General features: G+C 29.1%; 1 protein-coding gene across 1 annotated transcript in view; it reads left to right on the top strand.

The window, feature by feature from the left end:
* Positions 1 to 25,528, top strand: part of LOC119608629 (pro-resilin) — a 39,692-nt gene that overhangs the window by 6,491 nt on the left and 7,673 nt on the right. The window contains exon 2 of the mRNA XM_037963120.1: positions 24,506 to 24,622. Within this exon, the coding sequence (XP_037819048.1) occupies positions 24,506 to 24,622 (117 nt within the window). The remainder of the gene's footprint in view (positions 1 to 24,505; positions 24,623 to 25,528) is intronic.

Raw genomic sequence — 25,528 nt, 5'->3', positions numbered from 1 at the left:
ATAGCCTACCTTAAAGCTTACAGAATTTTCAAAAACCATTGCCTACTTCTAGGCATTATTGTGTCTGTCATATGTTTAACACTTACATGACAGGTTTTTCTCGTTTTTTTTTAGATAATTTCTAAAAATTTTAACATAATGTGATAATTTGCTTTGCAATTACATAGTTATAATAAAAGATAATTTTCATACCCTTAAAGCCTTGTCATTTAACTTTTAATGGACATGGTAGACAGAGAAAGACGGACGGACGGAAAAAAAGCAGACGAAATTTCGAAATTTCTAGCTGTTTTAGTTATAACACTTGTATGTTAAAGTTAGAAGAGAAAACAAAATTAAATTAAAAACTAGATATGCAACTCACATTTTCTGACATTTAACAGCCTTAGCATTACAAAACCAACAGGACTTTAGCAAAACAAACAAAATATACCAACATACGTAGACATTTATAACTACTCTTAGCTATACACTTTTAAAATAGCAATGAATTGCCAACTTCCTTGGTGGAAAAAAATAAATAAAAGGAATTGTAAACGTTTTTGAATTAAAAAAAAGAAAAAAAGTTATATAGTCTATACACACATGCCATACAACAGTTGTTCTAGCTTTGGTTACAAAATATTTAAGTTTTCAATTTTTTTTTTTTTTTTTTTTTTTTTTTGTGGAAAAAACTCTTTCTAAAAATTGCCACAATTTCTATGCCTTACACAAAAAAGAAATGAATTCTATACTTGATTTTTTACAGTTTGATGCTACTCACGAAAAAAAAGGAACAGGATCATAGACCATAGTCTGTTACCAAAATAAGGGAAGGTTTTTGTTGTTGTCTGTGTATTTATACGCAATGAAAAAAGTGTCTGGTTAGTTGTTATTTGTGTGTGTTTTTTCGTGTTTTTTTTTTTTTTGCAACCCAACTAAAACCCAGCAACACTCTGGTTTAGATTTTGATCTTTGCGGTATTGTATAGCTTTTCAGCCATATTTTTTTAAAGTTGTTTTTATTTCCCTCCGCTCTTACCTTGTTTTCGAAATGTTTGGCAAAAAAGAAAGCCTTACAAAATGCAACAAAACGTGTTATTTGTAATGATACGAAAACTTTTACAGATTCTATATTTAACTTTTATATTCTTTTTTGGCTTTTTTTTAATTGTATGTTTTAATGTAAAAGTAGACACCCTTTTTTGTAGTAATAGATGTTTTATACTAGGGAAGACCAGCTAAAAATTAAAGAGTTTATTCAAATTTTATTATCTTAGTTCTAATTTAACTCTCCATACGATGTGTATAGCCAAGCCTAAATATATGCAATGAAATTTAATGCCAGATTGTAAACTGTAAAGGTCCATGTTGTAGATTTTATGCAATTCTTTTAAACTTAAAGACGTCATTTAACTTTACATAACAATTGTATTGTATAACGCCTAAAACTATGCTAAATTTATAATGGTTAATTTAACTATGGTCACCTTATAGCGGCATATCAAATCTACCACACATTTACAACTGGTTGCTAAGAAGTCAAAAACTTTTAATATGATTTTTCTTTCAATTCTTCCTGCAGTTATAACATCACACAATCCTTGTACTTTTTTTTCTTCCTTTTTCTTCTTAACCCCTAAAGAAAATTACGCGTTTTTTCTTTAATTTCCAGCAAACGACAAGCAATGTTTTGTGTGTGTGTGTTTGCAGAAGCCAGACAGGTCAAGTCTTATTTATTTTGAATTTTTGCTATTTATCTTGAAAATTCATCAAAAGAATTTTAATGTTTTTTAGTTTTAGTTTGAATTTTCAAAGGAAATACTATATACAAATGTACGTTTGTAAATTATCTTAGTATTATACGCAGACAAATATTTACTTGTTACCAGTTTTAACAGGAGTACCAGTACACTGGGTACAATTTCTTTACTATTTTTTTTCTGTTCATTTGCGCTTTTATAGTGTTACGGATAATAAATTTTGTCTATTTAAATAAAAATGAAAAATATTTTTCGTTAAACAAGAGATAAAATTACATAAGAAAAAAATTCACAGATAATAGGAAGATCAAATAGTTAAACAGATTACGCGGGCCAACAAATGTTTTACACAGAGTCCACAGCATACTTGCCTAAAGGATTAAGTAGCGCTGAATACGAATATGGCCTCAAAATATATTCTTCGGATCAGATTTTAGAAATTATATAACCAAAAAGAGAAAACACTGTCTTGTAAGTGTTAAACATAAATCAGATACAATAATGCCTAGAAGTAGGCAATGGTTTTTGAAAATCCTGAAAGTTTTAAGGTAGGCTATTAAGAAATTCAATTAATTTGCTTAATGTTTTAAACACCTATAGACTAGACTATAGACTAGACTATAGACTAGACTAGACTAGACTAGACTAGACTAGACTAGACTAGACTAGACTAGACTAGACTAGACTAGACTAGACTAGACTAGACTAGACTAGACTAGACTAGACTAGACTAGACTAGACTATAGACTAGACTATAGACTAGACTATAGACTAGACTATAGACTAGACTATAGACTAGACTATAGACTAGACTATAGACTAGACTATAGACTAGACTATAGACTAGACTATAAACTAGACTATAGACTAGACTATAGACTAGACTATAGACTAGACTATAGACTAGACTATAGACTAGACTATATACTAGACTATAGACTAGACAGTAGACTAGACTATAGACTATAGACTAGACTATAGACTAGACTATAGACTAGACTACAGACTAGACTATAGACTAGACTATGGACTAGACTATAGACTAAACTATAGACTAGACTATAGACTGGACTGTAGACTAGACTATAGACTAGACTATAGACTAGACTGTAGACTAGACTGTAGACTAGACTATAGATTAGACTGTAGACTAGACTATAGACTAGACTATAGACTAGACTATAGACTAGACTATAGACTAGACTATAGACTAGACTATAGACTAGACTGTAGACTAGACTATAGATTAGACTATAGACTAGACTAGACTATAGACTAGACTATAGACTAGACTAGACTATAGACTAGACTATAGACTAGACTAGACTATAGACTAGACTAGACTATAAACTACACTATAGACTACACTATAGACTGGACTATAGGCTAGACCATAGACTAGATTATAGACTACACTATAGACTACACTATAGACAACACTATATACTACTATTATAGACTTCAGTACAGACTATACTATAAACTACACTATAGACTACAATATAGACTAGACTATTTAGACCAATCGAGTCATGACTCAATTTATGTATATGAAACCTATTTCCAAAGGTTTCGGTTGTTTTACATGTTACTTCCTTAAAATGAAATCAAAGTCTAGTTTAATTCAGTTTAAAATTATGGTTGATTTTAAGTAGACTGAAAACACATTAGGGCAACATTTATGCATATACATAACAAAAATTCTTTGATGTGGTTTAATAAAAATAAAACTTTTAGTTTCTATTTATAAAACATATGCACAAGTACATAAATACATATAAATAAATCAAATTCAACAAACAAAAATTTTTGTTTTAGAAAAAAAAAACAAAAAATAAATAAAAACAATTTTTGAATGAAAAATATTTATTTGTGAAAAAGAATTTAAATGTTACACAAACAAGCTAAACAACCCTAAAACTATGCCACAATTATTTGTACAAAAGATTCACTCACACACACACATAAACACATTATAAACATAAACAATTTTAACATATCCCTACAAACATTTTCTATTGCGGAAGTTACCCGTATGAAACTTCCAAACGTGTTAAAAGCTCGCCAGCGATGTTGCGGAAGTATAAGAATTCTTGTCACCAGTCGGGAAGAACTGATGCCGAGCTGGGGAACGTCTAAGAGTAACGTGGAAGATACTTCTGGTAGACCCGCAGAAGAAACTTCTAGGTGACTCTTGGAAGTAAGGTATTGCCAAAGACTCTTCTAGATGTGACTAGGAAGTCACTTCTTGAAGTGACTACCTAGTATCATCTAGCAGTGTTCCTATCTTATCTTCTAGTAGATGAGTTTTCTCTTCTTCTAGAAGATGAGTATTCTCGTCTTCTAGAGGATGAGTATTCTCGTCTTCTAGAAGATGAGTTTTCTCTTCTTCTATTTGTATACTCACCAAAATAAAATCTATAAAAATAAATCTAAATAAAATGAAATTTTATAGTTTTTATTGAAATAATTGAAATTAAAATAGTAGAAAAAATAATTGATTTAACAACTAATCTAAAAAAAGTAATATATGTACATTAGACGGGCTCACAAAAAATGGTGCTTGAGTTACCCCCCTCAAAATATTCGCTGTTATGTAATATGATGATTCTTCATGTTAAATTCAATATTTTACCCAGCTTCAAAAAATCTTTGTTATGTTTTATAATGGTTCCCAAAATATTTCTATCGATGGCCGTTCGTGAGCTGAACCGGTTACAAAAAAGTCCCTTTTTAGTTATTTTGTTTTAAATTATACAGCAGTTCTTAATCAATATATACAGTATGTGGTATCATTTGAAAGGTTTTTTGAAGTCTAGTGGTGCGCAAAATTGTACATACATTTTATTTTTTCTTAGTGAAAAACCTAACATTTTAAATATTTTGGAATATGACAATTATAAACAGACGGTTATTTATGATTAATACATCATAGGACGCGGCTTTAAAATACCTTTAAAACGATACCCCGTATTGGATATTTTGTTGCAAAACAAACAAAAATTAAAAAAAAAATAATTCCAAAATACCTTTTATTGATTTGGTCCAGCTCACGAACGGTCATCGCTAGACTTAAAATATTTTGGGAATTTTGAGAGGGGTAACAAAAACACGTTTTTGCTTTCCATACAGAGTGAGCCGGTCTAATGTACATATGTATCAAAAATTTAGAATTATTACCTTATAATAAGATAATTTTCAGGAATTGTAAAACGTTGGACTCTAAAATATTTTTGTAGTTCTTCATAAATTTTATGATCAATCCATCAAATTGTAAGAGTTATATTTTGGAACACATTAATCCTTCAATGAAATAAACAAAAATAATGTTATAATTAATATTGAATATATGTACATAAGTACTTTTGTATTTGTTGAAATTACCTGTTACACTTTAGGAAGCAATAAAAATAGGATTCTCTTATGATCAATATATTTCCCACCAAAGTTTAAACGGTCAGATCCATTTTTTACATTTTCTGCAAATAATCGACATTTTTAATGGAACCGCGTGATGAAATAAGACATATATAACTTACCAGATCCCTTTTTTATATTTTAATTCAGTTAGAAGTATTTTAATAGGGGGTACAATATTAGCTACTGCTTTCTAAAAAAAATAAAATAATTAAAAATTAATTAAATAATTTATTTATTGTTTTGAATCAATAAAAACATTACCTTTCGTGAACATTTTTTAAATAACTTGAAACTAAACCGTCTATAAAGATCTGAAATTACTAAGTCATGGATTATTTTTAAAATTATTTACAATCACTAACGATAGAAACACCTTAACGACCCTAAACAGGATATTGCTTTTGACACTAATACTGCGATACTATTTTTTGTTTGCTTTCTTCTAATTAAGGAGTTATACACGTTCAAAAACTGTCTACTTAGGTTCAATATATTGGGAATGGCATGTTCAATATTAATAATATTAGTATCATATAAAGGTCATAGAAAGACCTGGTGTTAATAACTAAAAAAGTACCTATAATTAAAATAATTAAATCCAAAGCTATATGAAAATTAATAGAATTGTATTTATTTAAAAAAGGTGGTTTTAAAAATATCTGATTTTAATATTAAATATCTTATATAGGCAATTTCGTGTCGAGTGACCCAAGTCAAAAAATAATTTATGTATGTATAAAACAGTAGTATTAATTTGAATATAATGATTCCAGCTAGCCTTTAAATACTTAAGTAAAATTTTAATGTATTTTTTTTTTGTTACGATAATGAAATACAAATAAAATTTTAGCTCAAAGTGATCATACGTAATCTAGAAAGAGGACCTAAACGCGCAAATAGTTTAAAAAATATTGAAAGTTAAGATTTAACTCAAATAAATCTAAATAGGTTAAACATATTAGAACTTCGTTTAAAAATTATGGAAATGGAAGCCGTTTAGAGTTGTTAACTTATTCCTAAAATAGTATTTTAATGTAAAATATGACAACTTACTTTTTAATTTTATTTATATAATCCTTGAAGATAATTACTTTTTGGTATATATTTAATAAACTTCACCAATTAACAAAACCTTCTTAAATGTTTATTAACAGTTGACTTTTAACACAACACTATCATATTGTTTTTTATTACTTAAGATTCACAATATATTAATTACACTATTTTTCTATGAATATTATGAATATTATTCAATAACTCATTTAAGTTTTACAATGAATAATTAAAACTGAACATGACTGGACAAAACACAAAACATCACTGAACTTAGCAAAATTTCTGCATTATTTATTTTTATTTTTTTCGCGTTCTGGCTAAAAATGGAGTATTTATATTTTTTTGTTTTTGTACTCTTCTTACTATCATCCGGAAGTAACCTAAAAGTATACTTCCAGACGGCGAAAATTAGAAATCAATGTATTTTGTTTTTGTAAAATGTGCGCTCTCGTCTGACAATCGTCTAGAAGTGACTACCATCCACACTTCCAGATGAATAAAATACAACATTAATGTGAACACTCTTCAAACTGTCTTCCAGAAGTGACATAAACATACAAATCAAGAAGATACAAATTAGGAAACAATGTATTTTGTTATTGTAAAATGTGTGTTCTCACCCAACTCTCATACAGAAGTCACTAAAACATATACTTCCAGATAAAAAAATTCAACAGTCATGGTTTTTTGTTTAAGCAAAATGGATGCACTCTTCTAACTATCATCCGGAAGTAACTTAAAAGTATATTTCTAGAAGATGAAAATTCGAAATCAATGTATTTTGTTTTTGTAAAATGTGCGTTCTTGTCTGACAATCGTCCAGAAGTGTTTCTGACGTGGCGTCTGGGATGATGCGCAATGGTTTTGTCTTCTAAATGTTTGAAGGGATAGTTCTGTTAAAATAAAATAAAACATATAAATAAAATCAAAACCGTTGAAAATAGTTTCAATAAAAAGATTTAGGGAAAATGAATTTCCAAATAGCAAAGGAGGCTACAAAATGGGGAAAAATTAAAAGCATTTGTAAAAGTAGTCTGTTAAGCATACATTTAGGGTTAACTGCATATACAACTAATTTATTTAGTTAAAAAGGAGTATTAATTTGTTACACTCTTTAGTTTTAACCATTTTATTAAATTATTTTTATTAACATAACTATTTATTATCTTAAGACTTTAAATTAATTTTTGTTGATGTTCTCTTTTTGTTGCGGATAAAATTGATTTTGTTTTCAATATTTACTTTATCCTTTATATTATATTTTCTTTCAATCTTTATTATGATGAGCATTTTCCTAAAAGTAGGCTTGGTATTGTTATTTTTTATATTATAGCTTGCTCATAGGAGTTTTCGATATATGACAAAACCATTTGTACACATCTTCTTAAATGGTTTTGTTGCTGTACTATTTAGAGAGCAGCTGAACAAAGAATTTTATTATTTAAGATTATTAACACCCAAAAATACACAATATTTGCCTTTTTTTTTTGGTAAAATGTATAGAAAAAATCTCATAATTTTGCCCTTTTTGTTAAACACAATTTGCCAACTACTTAATGACAGTTACAGCAAAAACGTTTAGACTTTTGGAAAGGAAAAAGGTACTTGGAAGTACACTGAGATAAAGGAAGTGATTGTCTAAATCGCACATAAAATTAAGCTATGAAATTAATCAGTAAATCAGACGATAATAAAAAGAACTAGAACAGAACTATAGAACAGAACTAGAACAGAACTAGAACAGAACTAGAACAGAACTAGAACAGAACTAGAACTAGAACAGAACTAGAATAAAACTAAAACAGAACAGAACCAGAACAGAACCAGAACAGAACTAGAACAGAACTAGAACAGAACAGAACTAGAACAGAACTAGAACCGAACTAGAACAGAACTAGAACAGAACTAGAACAGAACTAGAACAGAACTAGAACAGAACTAGAACAGAACTAGAACAGAACTAGAACAGAACTAGAACAGAACTAGAACAGAACTAGAACAGAACTAGAACAGAACTAGAACAGAACTAGAACAGAACTAGAACAGAACTGAACTGAACTAGAACAGAACTAGAACAGATCTACAACAAAACTAGAACAGAACTAGATCAGAACTAGAACAGAACTAGAACAGAACTAGAACAGAACTAGAACAGAACTAGAACGGAACTAGAACAGAACTAGAACAGAACTAGAACAGAACTAGAACAGAACTAGAACAGAACTAGAACAGAACTAAAACAGAACTAGAACAGAACTAGAACAGAACTAGAACAGAACCAGAACAGAACTAGAACAGAACTAGAACAGAACTAGAACTGAACTAGAACTAAACTAGAACTAAACTCGAACTAAAATAGAACTGAATTAGAACTGAACTAGATTTGAACTAGAACTGAACTAGATTTGAACTAGAACTGAACTAGAACTGAACTAAAACCGAACTAGAGCTGAACTAGAACTAAGTAAATTGTTTTAAAACTTTTGAACCAATTCTTTTTGTATAACTTTTCTGCAATTTTCACAGCAATTTTCCTAAATTTACCTTAAACTATGCTATGGAAAAAAATTTCAGTTGAAAAGTACGTTTATTAAACATTTAGGAAAAATCTTTAAAAATTGTTAACTTTTGTAATTTTCAGCCGATTTAGATAAAATTTAGCTCTGTTTACTGAAAACAAAATATTATTTAAAGAAATTATGAAAAATATTCACTTCTTGAGAAAAATGTAAAAAAAACTGATAAAAAACTCGAAAATTTAAATAAATATTAAACAATAACTAATTTTCTCTCCAACATTTCTCTCAGTGTTCAAACCATAATGATTTTCATCATTATCTTTATATATAATATATATGTAGCAAATAATAAAAAAAAATATGGAAAAAAACAAACAAATTGTTTCAAACCCCTATATGTATGTACTATGTGTCACATCATTAGGATCTACTTGTTCATTAGGTAACACATGTATAAGGGCAAAATTTGCTTGAATATTTTCTAAACTCTATATTTTTATTGTTAACTAATTTGTAGTATTTATGATGCTCGTGTATAAAAATAAACTTTTTTTTATTTCCTCATCTTAAAAAACTCACGTTTTTGGGTGACACATTTTAGCATTTGTTTAGTTTGTTTTTTTTTGCTCTTACGTTTAAGGAAAATTGTTAAAAAATTGCTGTTCACATCATCATTGAAGTGTTATAAACATTTGTTTAGAAATAGCTGCAATAAAGACAAAAACAAATACATACATATTTACGATTACAACTAACCCTACATAAACACTTTGTATATGTATAGATCCTGGTATGTGTTTTGCTATTATTGTTTCTAGACAATTGTATCAAAAGTTTTATATTTGTTGTTGTTGTTTCAATATATTTTTTGGTTTACTAGTGAAAAAAGAAATAAAAATCTAAAAAATATGAAAAATAAAGAAAAAATACAACAACGAAAATGTATAACAGTTGTTATTGCTACAATGTACAACATATGTTGTCAATGAAATGTTTATTGCTAATGTTTTACGACCTTATTTTGTTGCCATTGTTGATGTTGTCGTTGTTACTGACACTATAGCTTTTGCTGCTGCTGTTGATAGTTTAGAATCATAAAAAATCTAAAAAACAACAAAAAATATATAGGAAACAAAGTTTTATATGGCCAAAACAACAAAAAGTATAAATTTTAAAGCATACTTTGAAGGCAACATAAAGTTGACATAAAATAAAGCATACTTTAAAGAGTCGTTGTAATAAAAATATGTGTGAAACATAAATGTAGATTAAATTTTATACAAAACACCTAATTTACATGACATTTTTTCTGCACATCTTCAAAGTTTGTAATTTTAAGAAGACTTGAGGAACTTTTTTGTTTTTCAGAGAAATTTTTTAAGGATTTAACCTAATTTAATTTTCAATATTTTCTCGAGTAAATATGAGCATTTCGTAGAGATACTTATGAAGTAATGCCAACTAAAAGTAATGCCAACTAAAACAGTAAAACCTTATATAAATCGCTATTGTATGTAGAACAGCCTATATTAAAATTAATTTCAAAAATTACATAATCTTCTTTGAAAATCTTCTTAAAATACTTCCTCCTAACTACCTCCCACACTTTTGTCTAGCATTTTTAATTGTTTGTTAGTTTGTTATTGTCTTCCCTTCATTCAAATTATTTGCTAATTTAACAAATCTTTTTGTTGTAATTTTCCAAAAATTACCTTTAGCTATTTTAACTAAAATACTTTTCCATATACTTAGTACTACGCATTATGGGTATTATGCAATTATAGTAGTAGTAAATTACTATTAAAAGCTAGATAGACACACATACAGAAAAAAAATTAACAGAATTCATAGATAAAGTATGTATTTTGCATGCAAAATTAAACACATAACCATGGGATATTAGATATAATTAGGTATTCATTGCAATTGAACTCTTAGTTACGCATATATACATACATATGTATGTATATACTTGCAATTACATAAACAAAAAAGTGATTATGTTGGTATTTTAGTCATTGTGTTGTTAAATAATATTTTAGAGATAAATTCATTTATAGTCATAGGTAAATTTTGTGATATTTAGGCAATATTAGGTATTTTATTTAAAAGCCTGAATGTAGGCAATACGAAAGAAATTTTATGCTTTTAACTTAGTTTAATCAAGGTATTACAAAAGCTTATGAGACTATAGGCTAGACTATAGGCTAGACTATAGACTAGACTATAGACTAGACTATAGACTAGACTATAGACTAGACTATAGACTAGACTATAGACTAGACTATAGACTAGACTATAGACTAGACTATAGACTAGACTATAGACTAGACTATAGACTAGACTATAGACTAGACTATAGACTAGACTATTAGACTAGACTATAGACTAGACTATAGACTAGACTATAGACTAGACTATAGACTAGACTATAGACTAGACTATAGACTAGACTATAGACTAGACTATAGACTAGACTATAGACTAGACATAGACTAGACTATAGACTAGACTATAGACTAGACTATAGACTAGACTAGACTATGACTAGACTATAGACTAGACTATAGACTAGACTATAGACTAGACTATAGACTAGACTATAGACTAGACCTAAGAAGAGTACTAGACTAGACTAGATAGACTAGACTATAGACTAGACTATAGACTAGACTAAGACTAGACTATAGACTAGACTATAGACTAGACTATAGACTAGACTATAGACTAGACTATAGACTAGACTATAGACTAGACTATAGACTAGACTATAGACTAGACTATAGACTAGACTATAGACTAGACTATAGACTAGACTATAGACTAGACTATAGACTAGACTATAGACTAGACTATAGACTAGACTATAGATAGACTATAGACTAGACTATAGACTAGACTATAGACTAGACTATAGACTAGACTATAGACTAGACTATAGACTAGACTATAGACTAGACTATAGACTAGACTATAGACTAGACTATAGACTAGACTATAGACTAGACTATAGACTAGACTAGACTAGACTATAGACTAGACTATAGACTAGACTATAGACTAGACTATAGACTAGACTATAGACTAGACTATAGACTAGACTATAGACTAGACTATAGACTAGACTATAGACTAGACTATAGACTAGACTATAGACTAGACTATAGACTAGACTATAGACTAGACTATAGACTAGACTATAGACTAGACTATAGACTAGACTACAGACTAGACTATAGACTAGACTATAGACTAGACTATAGATTATAGGCTAAACTATAGACTAAACTATAGACTAGACTATATACTAGACTATAGACTAGACTATAGACTAGACTATACACTAGACTATAGACTAGACTATACATTAGACTATAGACTAGACTACAGACTTTTCTATAGACTATACTACTGACTAGACTATAGACTAGAATATGGACTAGACTATATAGGCGACAGAGTCAGCTTTAATTCAGACTATAATCTAAACTATACATCAGACTACAGTCCAGACTAGACCTTTGTCCAAACTATAACTTAAACTATAGTTTAGGCTATAGACTAATTTTAACTCGAGACTCTATATTGTTTTTATATCAACTCTAGTTGTTCTAAATTTGAATCGATTTCCTAACATCAACGTGTTTTTTTTCGATATTTCAATTAGTTTCTTATTTTTACCTAGATGTTGCAACATTTCAAAAGTATCTCTGTAAATCTCTGCTGTTACACACGTTTTTAGCTTTCCACCCATTCATCCATCCAACATCCATTTAGCAATTGTCTATTGTTTAAATTATTTAGTAAAGAAAAAAATTTTTTAATTGAAAAATCTAACTAAAATTTTAAAATACTTAGTAGAGAAGAAAAATGTGTTTAATATACAGTAGCAACAAGTGGGCGTTATGCATATCAGCAAAAATAACATGCCCTCGAAAAGGAATTACTTTTCATGAAACATGTTGGGAACAACAAACAAACATTTAGATAAAAATTAAAACATTAGATATTTTTTTATTAGAAAATCTGATAGCTTTGAGCAAAAGAAACTTATTAAAATTTGCGAATTTTTTGTTGTTTTTACTAAAAATTTTATATGACTTTTCCAAAAATGTTCATTTTATAAAATTTGATTTTTTCTAAAAATTCTAACTAAAAAATACAATTTTATTAAAATAATAATTTCGAAATTTAATATTCTGCTGTCGCAGTATCAGCATAATATTAAATTACCAAAAATCTCAAAGTGTGTCAATAAAGCCAAATAAAAATCATGTAAAATCACTGTCAACACACTCGTTAGAATCTATAACATTTGTTCATATATGAATTTTCGTGATCTCATTAACATATGCTAAAAGAATAATGCAATTAAATTCTAAAACTGAAAAAAACCAAAAGACAAACCTTATTTTCTTAACCCTCCTCTTATTTATTTAACCACCACATCTAGTTATAACGCCCACACACTCGGTAAACTCGTCATCAAAAGAATATGCGATTGTAACTCATGTGTCATTTATGTTCATAAATGGTTAAATGAACTTCAACTCATTTAATTCATTTATGCACTCACTCATGCAACTACATATGAATGTATACTTCAGTACTTTTCAATATACTAGAGATACTTTGCAATGATTTTTAACATTTCCATAATAAGGTTTCAGATAATGGTTGGCAGTTTGGTGCTGATGATGATGATGCATTAACTCATTTATGTTAAGCAATTATTTCATAAAAATCCATAAAAATAAAAACTCAACTATAAAACTATAAAACAACAAACTATAAATATTATTAAGCTCAAAATACAACTAAATAACTAAAAACCATAAATATATTAAACAAGATAATAAGCAGTTATTACAACCAACTTGTTTAATAAATCGAAATTTATTTATGCACACAAAGTGTCTTTTATTATATGAAAATTGACAGCTTATGTTAAACAAAATACAAATAAATAATAAATGTAGGAAAAAAAATAATAATTAAAGGTATTTATTTATCTGTTAGTTTTCTGTTGTTGTTCTTTGGATTTTTTTTAAACATAAACTATTAAAAAATATTTATTTAAATGAATTATATCCATGAAAATTATATGGTAATTGCTAATAACTTTTGAAGTGAAATGGTGTTTCATATTTATCGCTTAAATTTTGTTTAGGATTGTTTTTCAATATTTTGACATGTTTATAAAATATGAGCAATTTTAATAACGGGAAATTTTAGAAACATATACTATACATATGATGAATCGTGTAAATGAATAGAAAAGAGAAAATAAAATTTTAAATATACTATTATTAAATAGTTCCTTGTTTAGAACACTAGAACTGAACTAGAACTGAACTGAACTTGAACTAGAACTGTGAACTAGAACTGAACTAGAACTGAACTAGAACTGACTAGAACTGAACTAGAACTGAACTAGAACTGAACTAGAACTGAACTAGAACTGAACTAGAACTGAACTAGAACTGAACTAGACTGAACTAGAACTGAACTAGAACTGAACTAGAACTGAACTAGAACTGAACTAGAACTGAACTAGAACTGAACTAGAACTGAACTAGAACTGAACTAGAACTGAAACTGAAACTGAACTAGAACTGAACTAGAACTGAACTAGAACTGAACTAGAACTGAACTAGAACTGAAACTAGAACTGAACTAGAACTGAACTAGAACTGAACTAGAACTGAACTAGAACTGAACTAGAACTGAACTAGAACTGAACTAGAACTGAACTAGAACTGAACTAATGAACTGAACTGAAGAACTGAACTAACTGAACTAGAACTGAACTAGAACTGAACTAGAACTGAACTAGAACTGAACTAGAACTGAACTAGAAGAACTGAACTGAAGAACTGAACTAGACTGACTAGAACTGAACTAGAACTGAACTAGAACTGAACTAGACTGAACTAGAACTGAACTAGAACTGAACTAGAACTGAACTAGAACTGAACTAGAACTGAACTAGAACTGAACTAGACTGAACTAGAACTGAACTAGAACTGAACTAGAACTGAACTAGAACTGAACTAGAACTGAACTAGAACTGAACTAGAACTGAACTAGAACTGAACTAGAACTGAACTAGAACTGAACTAGAACTGAACTAGAACTGAACTAGAACTGAACTAGAACTGAACTAGAACTGAACTAGAACTGAACTAGAACTGAACTAGAACTGAACTAGAACTGAACTAGAACTGAACTAGAACTGAACTAGAACTGAACTAGAACTGAACTAGAACTGAACTAGAACTGAACTAGAACTGAACTAGAACTGACTAGAACTGAACTAGAACTGAACTAGAACTGAACTAGAACTGAACTAGAACTGAACTAGAACTGAACTAGAACTGAACTAGAACTGAACTAGAACTGAACTAGAACTGAACTAGAACTGAACTAGAACTGAACTAGAACTGAACTAGAACTGAACTAGAACTGAACTAGAACTGAACTAGAACTGAACTAGAACTGAACTAGAACTGAACTAGAACTGAACTAGAACTGAACTAGAACTGAACTAGAACTGAACTAGAACTGAACTAGAACTGAACTAGAACTGAACTAGAACTGAACTAGAACTGAACTAGAACTGAACTAGAACTGAACTAGAACTGAACTAGAACTGAACTAGAACTGAACTAGAACTGAACTAGAACTGAACTAGAACTGAACTAGAACTAGACTACTAGACTGAACTAGAACTGAACTAGACTGAACTAGGAAATGAACTAGAAACTAGACCTGAACTAGAACTGAACTAGAACTGAATAGAATGAACTAGAACTGAACTAGAACTGAAACTAGAACTGAACTAGAACTGAACTAGAACTGAACTAGAACTGAACTAGAACTGAACTAGAACTGAACTAGAACTGAACTAGAACTGAACACTAGAACTGAACTAGAACTGAACTAGGAACTGAACTAGAACTGAACTAGAACTGAACTAGAACTGAACTAGAACTGAACTAGAACGAACTAGAACTGAACTAGAACTGAACTAGAACTGAACTAGACCTGAACTAGAACTGAACTAGAACTGAACTAGAACTGAACTAGAACTGAACTAGAACTGAACTAGAACTGAACTAGAAACTGAACTAGAACTGAACTAGAACTGAACTAGAACTGAACTAGAACTGAACTAGAACTGAACTAGAAATGAACTAGAACTGAACTAGAATGAACTAGAACTGAACTAGAACTGAACTAGAACTGAACTAGAACTGAACTAGAACTGAACAAACTAGAACTGAACTAGAACTGAACTAGAACTGAACTAGAACTGAACTAGAACTGAACTAGAACTGAACGAACTGAACTAGAACTGAACTAGAACTGAACTAGAACTGAACTAGAACTGAATAGAACTGAACTAGAACTGAACTAGAACTGAACTAGAACTGAACAATAGAACTAACTAGAACTGAACTAGAACTGAACTAGAACTGAACTGAACTAGAACTGAACTAGAACTGAACTAGAACTGAACTAGAACTGAACTAGAACTGAACTAGAACTGAACTAGAACTGAACTAGAACTGAACTAGAACTGAACTAGAACTGAACTAGAACTGAACTAGAACTGAACTAGAACTGAACTAGAACTGAACTAGAACTGACCTAGAAACTGAACTAGAACTGAACTAGAACTGAACTAGAACTGAACTAGAACTGAACTAGAACTGAACTAGAACTGAACTAGAACTGAACTAGAAACTGAACTAGAACTGAACTAGAACTGGAACTAGAACTGAACTAGAACTGAACTAGAACTGAACTAGAACTGAAACTAGAACTGAACTAGAAACTGAACTAGAACTGAACTAGAACTGACTAGAACTGAACTAGAACTGAACTAGAACTGAACTAGAACTGAACTAGAACTGAGCTAGAACTGAACTAGAACTGAACTAGAACTGAACTAGAACTGAACTAGAACTGAACTAGAACTATAACTACAGCTGAATTAGAACTAAACTAGAACTGAACTAGAACTGAACTACATATAAGTTGAACCAGAAGCTTGATATTTTCTAGAGCACGACAGGAGTTGATCATTTCCATTTATAAGTTGAAAATTAAAAGATCATTGCTTCAGCTGGAAAACAAAGGCTTAAGTAAAAAACTTTTTCTTGGAAAATATACTTTTTACCACTGAAACTGAAATATACCTTGAGCTCTAGCCTTTTTATCAAATAAATAGAATTAAATACTGCAACAAATTTAATAAAATATGTTAAACTTTGCAATAACCTGCTGCCAAATTCTTCCAAAATATATTTAATAAAAGTTCATTAGATTCAGTCACACACACAAATAAGGACATAAACAAATTAACCTGTTTACCTGTTTAAAATATCAACAGAAGCATAAGAAATGATAGCTGTCATATCTGTGATTTAACATTATCCATCTATAATTTTGATTTTTAATAATAATTGGCCATTGTGTAAACCATAAAAGTATTATTTAAATAGCCCCCATGATATTTAATTAAAATACGAAACAAAACTAAAGTTTTCCCCCCCCAAAAAATAAAATAGTGAAACTCTAACAAATGTCAAAATTTGAACATTATAGCTAAACAAGATGCCAAGATTTATTAGAATTTTACAACAAATATATAATAGGCACATTTAACAATAAGACTTGAAAAAAAATATTTATTATTTTAACATTTTGCTTAAGATAAACATCTTTATTATGTGGCTTATGTTTTGTTTCTGGCAGCTTGATGTGGCTGCCACTGCCACTGCTTTTGCTGTTGATTTTCATTTAAGTCACATTTTAACATAAACTACTGTGTTTTTTATTTCTTCTAGAGATATATTATCGATGTTTTGGATTTTTTTGCGTTTAAAGGTGCTGGCTGAGATTTGTTTGAAACTTTTTTTCCTTTCATTGTTTGAAAATGCTGTTAACAATCGTTAAAGGGAAATAGAAGCTTTATGGATTGAAATTTAAAGATTTATTTAGTTAAATTTTCATAAATTATAAATGTTAATGGCTGCAGTTTTTTTGTCCTAAAATGACTAAAAAGAGAAAGATTTATGTTGTTTTTGATCTGACTTAAAGATTTTTAACATATTGTCAAGGATTTGAAAATTTTTATTGCAAATCAACAAACCCAACTTTCAGACCCTGCTGTATATATTAACCACAACTTTCAGTACTCATTGTCATATATACAATCAATATAATTAAAATTAATTGTTTAGATGTTTTTTTTTCCTCTCTTAACATCATAACAATTGTTTGATACTATGAAACATTTAATTAGCATATCATCCCTAATAAAAACAACACAACAACTAATAATCAATCGTTTGCAAAAAAAAAACGGAAATAATTATTTATACACACTTCGTAGTACACAAAAAAGTTCCTCATGGCAAATGTCAATTAAACAAAGCATATATTATAAATTGTAAAAAACAACAACATTAATTTAACTAGCAAAAAAAAAATTCAACTAAAAATAACTAACAACATACAATTGTTAATCAATTTACAAAACGTTTCCAGATAATCAACAACAACAAACGAAAAAAACACAAAACACACACTCATTCACTCACTCCTCTGACTTTAAACATACTTTTTTTAAATACTTATCTTATCTCAAACTGATGGATTTACAAAACAATAGTTAATAAATATGTTTTTTTTTTCCATTTCAATTTAAATAATGAAATTTATTACACTATCTATCAATTGATTTTGTTTTGCACATTTTTTCCTCTTAACAACCGTTAGACAAAAATTATAATTAATGATTTTCTAAACAAAACATGGCAAATACCAAATTGTTATCTGTTTTAATAGACATTTTTATTATTATTGTCTGGAAGTTGCATATTATGCATATAACAGTACACCTCCTGTGGCGTTAATTTGTGGCAACTGTAACCAAAGTTCAGAGCTTTAATGAAGTGCTGAAGTTTTAATATATTAAGTATTTAATTGTTATTTTATAACAGAAAATGTGAAATTTTTTTTATATTACAATTTGTTCTATTAAAAACGAAAGACTTAAAACACAAACTTTTTTCTGAAATTAAAAATATTGTGGTAAACATATACGATTTTGATAAATTATTCTCTATACAAAGAAAAACAAAAGACTTAAAACACAAATTCCTTTCATTAAACGCAAAGATCAGCAGTGAAGTTCCTTGAAACAAAAGACTTAAACAACAAACTTGTTTAATATAAAGAACTTTGAAATCCACCTTGAGGGAAAAGTTTGCTCACATAAGTGAACAATTTGAAGCGATTCTTATAGAGAAGTTTAGCGGAAAATAGTTTCCTTAAAAAAATTATCTGGATAGTGATTTCATATAGAGAAGTTTATCCGGAAATAATTTTCATATAGAAACTATGTCGGAACAAAGTTTTCATGTACCGAAGTTAATCCAGGCAATGAGTTGCTATTGAAAATTTTATACGGATAAAAAAATGTATCCAAACTTATCCGGGTAAAGTTTTTCTATAGAAAAGTTTATCCGGATATAGCTTTTATATGGAAAAGTTTATCCGTATAAAATTTGTATATGGAAAAGTTTAGCCGGATAATCTTTTTATATAGAAAAGTTTTTCTAGATAAAGTTTTACTATAGAAAACTTTATCCAGATAAAGTTTTTCTATAGAATAGTTCATCCGGATAAAGTTTTTCTATAAAAAAATACATCCGGATAAAGTTTTTATATAGAAAATTTTATCTGGATAAAGTTTTTATATAGAAAAGTTTATCCGGATAAAGTTATGATATAGAAAAATTATCCGGATAAATTATTTATAAAGAAAAGTTTATCCGGATAAGATTTTCATATAGCAAAGTTTATCCGAATAAAGTTTTTAAATAGAAAAGTTTTTCCAGATAAAGTTTTTATATAGAAAAGTTTATCCGGATAAAGTTTTTATATAGAAAAATTTATCCGGATAAGGTTTTTATATAGAAAAGTTTATCCGAATAAAGTTTTAACATTGAAAAGTTTATTCGGATAAAGTTTTTATATAGAAAAGTTTATCCGGATAAGGTTTTCATATAGAAAAATTTATCCCAATAAAGTTTTAACATTGAAAAGTTTATCCGAATAAAGTTTTTAAATAGAAAAGTTTTTCCGGATAAGATTTTATATAGAAAAGTTTATCCGGATAAAATTTGTATACGAAAAGTACCTATAATCAGATAAAGTTTTTATATGGAAAAGTTTATCCGAAAAAAGTTTTATATAGAAAAGTTTATCCGTGTAAAGTTTTTATATAAAAAAGTTTATCCGGATAAAGATTTTATATAGAAAAGTTTATCCGGATTAAGATTCTATATAGAAAAACATATCCGTACAATGTTTTATATAAAAAAGTTTATCCGTATAAAGATTTTATATGGAAAAGTGTTTCTGGATAAAGTTTTTATATGGAAAAGTTTATCCTGATAATATTTTTATATGGAAAAGATTATCCGAATAATGTTTTTTATAGAAAAGTACATACGTAAAATTAAATATTTCATATAGAAAGGTTTATCCGCATTACGTTTTCGTATCGAAAAGTTTAAGTTTAGTTGAACATGATAAAGAAAAATTCTTATACATACATCATATTACATTACTCATACGTTCCCTAGTATTCCACAACAATTTCCCAGCTTTCACAGAATTTGTAATTGCATCCAATTTAAAATCAAATTTTAGCTCGTCAATACAAAATCAAATTACAACTGCAACAAAAAATAGAAAAAAAATGTCCTGCAGAAATATTACAACATTTAAATAATTGCACCAACAAAAAAAACTCCCATAAAAAATATGTTAGAAGAAAAACACACCATTTAAATGTGATAAAAATCACAATTGACATTATAAGGCAACACAAATAAAAACTGAAATAAAACTAAAACTAACAACAACTAAAACAAATATTTAAAGATTCATACAACAAATACCAAACAAAAAATGCTTTTGCAGGTGCAAGTAGTTTTTTTAGTTAGAATTATAGTTTTTTTCCAACTCTTTTTTATTTATTTCTTTTTTCTCGATTTCTTGTTACCAAAAAAACATTTTTTAAAAGGGCATTTAAAATGGCAATTAAATTAAATGAAACGAACTCAGCGAAAAAATAAAGCGATTGTATTAAAAAAAAATCGCGAAAAAACGCTATAAATTATAATGTATTTAATGGCAATTTAGCCTATAAAAAAGGTGTTCTACATGCAACACGAGTAGAAAACAAACACAAAAAAATCATACTAACAATGATTTTTTTTTTTTGTTCTGCAAAAAGCTTCTCTCATATTATACTATATTCGCATAGATACTTGACGTGTGTTTAAAAATATTTACAAACTCATGTTAAAATACAATGTGTATGTGTAACTGTGTGATTTAATTGACAACAGCATGTAACAACGACAAACAAACGCACACACACACATAGGTACTTATATTGTTGAGCTCATCAATCAATAATTTAATGATGTGCAGTGAGCGGTACATCCAAGTGGTACTTTGATACCCTATACTGAAGACGATACAGTAATTGAAATCTTCATTGTTTTTGAGTCACTTTATCTAGTTATAGTTCAATTCTAGTTCAGTTCTAGTTCTAGTTCAGTTCTAGTTCTAGTTCAGTTCTAGTTCAGTTTCTAGTTCAGTTCTAGTTCAGTTCTAGTTCTAGTTCAGTTCTAGTTCAGTTTTAGTTCAGTTCTAGTTCAGTTCTAGTTCTAGTTCAGTTCTAGTTCTAGTTCAGTTCTAGTTCAGTTCTAGTTCAGTTCTAGTTCAGTTCTAGTTCAGTTCTAGTTCAGTTCTAGTTCAGTTCTAGTTCAGTTCTAGTTCAGTTCTAGTTCTAGTTCAGTTCTAGTTCAGTTCTAGTTCAGTTCTAGTTCAGTTCTAGTTCAGTTCTTAGTTCAGTTCTAGTTCAGTTCTAGTTCAGTCTAGTTCAGTTCTATGTCAGTTCTAGTTCAGTTCTAGTTCAGTTCTAGTTCAGTTCTAGTTCAGTTCTAGTTCAGTTCTAGTTTCAGTTCTAGTTCAGTTCTAGTTCAGTTCTAGTTCAGTTCTAGTTCAGTTCTAGTTCAGTTCTAGTTCAGTTCTAGTTCAGTTCTAGTTCAGTTCTAGTTCAGTTCTAGTTCAGTTCTAGTTCAGTTCTAGGTTCAGTTCTAGTTCAGTTCTAGTTCAGTTCTAGTTCAGTTCTAGTTCAGTTCTAGTTCAGTTCTCTAGTGTCAGTTCTAGTTCAGTTTTCTAGTTCAGTTCTAGGTTCATTCTAGTTCAGTTCTAGTTCAGTCTAGTTCAGTAGTTCAGTCTAGTCAGTTCTCGTTCAGTTCTCGTTTCAGTTCTAGTTCAGTTCTAGTTCAGTTCTAGTTCAGTTCTAGTCAGTTCTAGTTCAGTTCTAGTTCAGTTCTAAGTTCAGTTCTAGTTCAGTTCTAGTTCAGTTCTAGTTCAGTTCTAGTTCGAGTTCTAGTTCAGTAGTTCTAGTCAGTTCTAGTTCAGTCTAGTTCAGTTCTAGTTCAGTTCTAGTTCAGTTCTAGTTCAGTTCTAGTTCAGTTCTAGTTCAGTTCTAGTTCAGTTCTAGTTCAGTTCTAGTTCAGTTCTAGTTCAGTTCTAGTTCAGTTCTAGTTCAGTTCTAGTTCAGTTCTAGTTCAGTTCTAGTTCAGTTCTAGTTCAGTTCTAGTTCAGTTCTAGTTCAGTTCTAGTTCAGTTCTAGTTCAGTTCTAGTTCAGTTCTAGTTCAGTTTAGTTCAGTTCTAGTTCAGTTCTAGTTCAGTTCTAGTTCAGTTCTAGTCAGTCTAGTTCAGTTCTAGTTCAGTTCTAGTTCAGTTCTAGTTCATTTCTAGTTCAGTTCTTCAGTTCTAGTTCTAGTTCAGTTCTAGTTCAGTTCTAGTTCAGTTCTAGTTCAGTTCTAGTTCAGTTCTAGTTCAGTTCTAGTCAGTTCTAGTTCAGTTTCTAGTTCAGTTCTAGTTCAAGTTCTAGTTCAGTTCTAGTTCAGTTTCTAGTTCAGTTCTAGTTCAGTTCTAGTTCAGTTCTAGTTCAGTTCTAGTTCAGTTCTAGTTCAGTTCTAGTTCAGTTCTAGTTCAGTTCTAGTTCAGTTCTAGTTCAGTTTAGTTCAGTTCTAGTTCAGTTCTAGTTCAGTTCTAGTTCAGTTCTAGTTCAGTTCTAGTTCAGTTCTAGTTCAGTTCTAGTTCAGTTCTAGTTCAGTTCTAGGTTAGTTCTAGTTCAGTTCAAGTTCAGTTCTAGTTCAGTTCTAGTTCAGTTCTAGTTCAGTTCTAGTTCAGTTCTAGTTGAGTTCTAGTTCAGTTCTAGTTCAGTTCTAGTTCAGTTCTAGTTCAGTTCTAGTTCAGTTCTAGTTCAGTTCTAGTTCAGTTCTAGTTCAGTTCTAGTTCAGTTCTAGTTCAGTTTCTAGTTCAGTTCTAGTTCAGTTCTAGTTCAGTTCTAGTTCAGTTCTAGTTCAGTTCTAGTTCAGTTCTAGTTCAGTTCTAGTTCAGTTCTAGTTCAGTTCTAGTTCAGTTCTAGTTCAGTTCTAGTTCAGTTCTAGTTCAGTTCTAGTTCAGTTCTAGTTCAGTTCTAGTTCAGTTCTAGATCAGTTCTAGATCAGTTCTAGTTCAGTTCTAGTTCAGTTCTAGTTCAGTTCTAGTTCAGTTCTAGTTCAGTTCTAGTTCAGTTCTAGTTCAGTTCTAGTTCAGTTCTAGTTCAGTTCTAGTTCAGTTCTAGTTCAGTTCTAGTTCAGTTCTAGTTCAGTTCTAGTTCAGTTCTAGTTCAGTTCTAGTTCAGTTCTAGTTCAGTTCTAGTTCAGTTCTAATTCAGTTCTATAAAGAAATGTTATCCGTATAAATTTTCTGTAGTGAAGTTTCCACATTCGTTAATTTCATATATAACACTCTAACTAAATGATCTGCTCTGGTCTTATGCCAGTAACCATATTTAGTATAATCATCAGCACAGTCAGACGCATTTGGTTAACTTTAGAAAATAATAAATTACCATAAATGACACATGATTTTAATTATATTTCTAAGAGAGCGCATGTTTATTTATAAAGAGTGATAAAATACACTAGTGTCAAATACAAACTTAAATATATCAGTTAATTCAATGGGTCTGGATATTTAATGGTTTAAAAAAAAAATTACAAAAAAAAAAAATCCAGCTGTTAAAAATTTAAAATAAAATAGCAGCGTGTGGCTTTTCTAATCAACAGGGGCCGTTTACTTGAATATTTGAAATATCAATGACGGTTTCAAAATGTTAATAAAGCTATAACATAAGTGTTTCCCTGGTTTCAATTATTAGTTCTCTTTGTGCCATTCACTGCTGTTTATATTTATTTATTTGCAGACAAGTGTAGATACTTAGTATACAGTAGTGTAATTAGTTTTTAATTTATTTATTTTTTTTTTTTTTTTTTTTGTAATAAAACTAAAGAAGATTTATCTATTTAAAAATAAGTAGTTAAATATTCTAGTTAAAGCTTAAAGCTGTTTTAAAAATAAAAGTTGTTTTAATTTAAACAATATTTCAAATATTTGCAATTTTCTTATTATAAATATTTATTGATTTGCAACATTAACGGAAGTTAAGTTGAAGGTTAAAGTTTTATTACAAGTTTTTTGTTAAAAAGAACTATAATTTCAACTTAAGGTATGTATGAAAACATATAACAACAACCAACACTTCTAAAGTTTAGAAATTTGAAGAAGAGATTTAATTTTATTAATTTTTTACAATCTTGTACAATTTTACAGAGTATATCACTAGTGGGTTTAGCCAGTGTATGTGCCCAAATAGCGCCTGGATCAAATCAATATTTACCTCCCAAAAAAAATGGTTATGATTATAAAGAACCAGATACACCATTCCCAGTAAGTATTAGCCAAGTTATCCGAATAAGATTTTCTGACAGAAACTTATTCTTCTAATAGATTAAGTTTATTGAGTAATGATTCGAAAGCAATTCAAAACTTTAGACATTATTCATTATTAATCTCAAATAATTCATTTAAAAATTAACTAGACATGACTTTTTATGATTATGAAAACTACAAATTAATTGAATTACTATTCCCTGCAACATTTGTTGCAACAAATCAATTGTACAACAATTTAAACTAATTTCAAAAATAAGCTTATAAATCAATTGGTAACAGTAACACAATCATATTATTAAAAAAAAGTAACTATAACTACAGCTATTAGTTTTACTTTAAGCCAAAACACAATTTTGGCAAGAATATTCAAACATTTTCAAACATCACAACAAAACAGAGCAGGCAACATAAAGAAAAATGGCAACTACTTTGTCCTACTGCCCACCAAAACTATGGAACTGCTTTTGTTAGTTTGCTGTTAAAACTACAACTGTTAACCTATATACTACTACTTTTTTTACTATATATTTAAAAATAAACATACAAAAAACAACAATAATAATGTAGAAATAAAAACAGAATATAAAATAATAGTAAAGGAAACAACTTCAAACACATGCAGACAAACGAACCAACTAACAAACAAACAAGTAACCTATAAAGCACGTGAATTGTACACTGTTGCGTTCCACTGATTTTTTACCTTTTTTGGTGAAAAATTCTCTCTGCTGCTCAACATTAATGACAGCAACATAATAATGAAGTTTAAAAATGTTGCTGTTGAGGAACAGCATAATGAAGTTGATGTGTATATGCAAGTGAATTTTGTTGTTGGGGTGTTGTACTATGTTTTTTAGTTTGAAGTTTGAATAAGCAAATGTTGTACATAAAAATGCAAAG

The sequence above is a fragment of the Lucilia sericata genome, unplaced genomic scaffold (genome assembly GCF_015586225.1).
Source record: "Lucilia sericata isolate MDLA Ls3-8-SP2 unplaced genomic scaffold, ASM1558622v1 Contig000859F_arrow, whole genome shotgun sequence".
In the NCBI taxonomy this organism is placed as follows: Eukaryota; Metazoa; Arthropoda; class Insecta; order Diptera; family Calliphoridae; genus Lucilia; species Lucilia sericata.
Note: the sequence above shows the minus strand (reverse complement) of the source record. Positions and strands in the feature narration are given on the sequence as shown.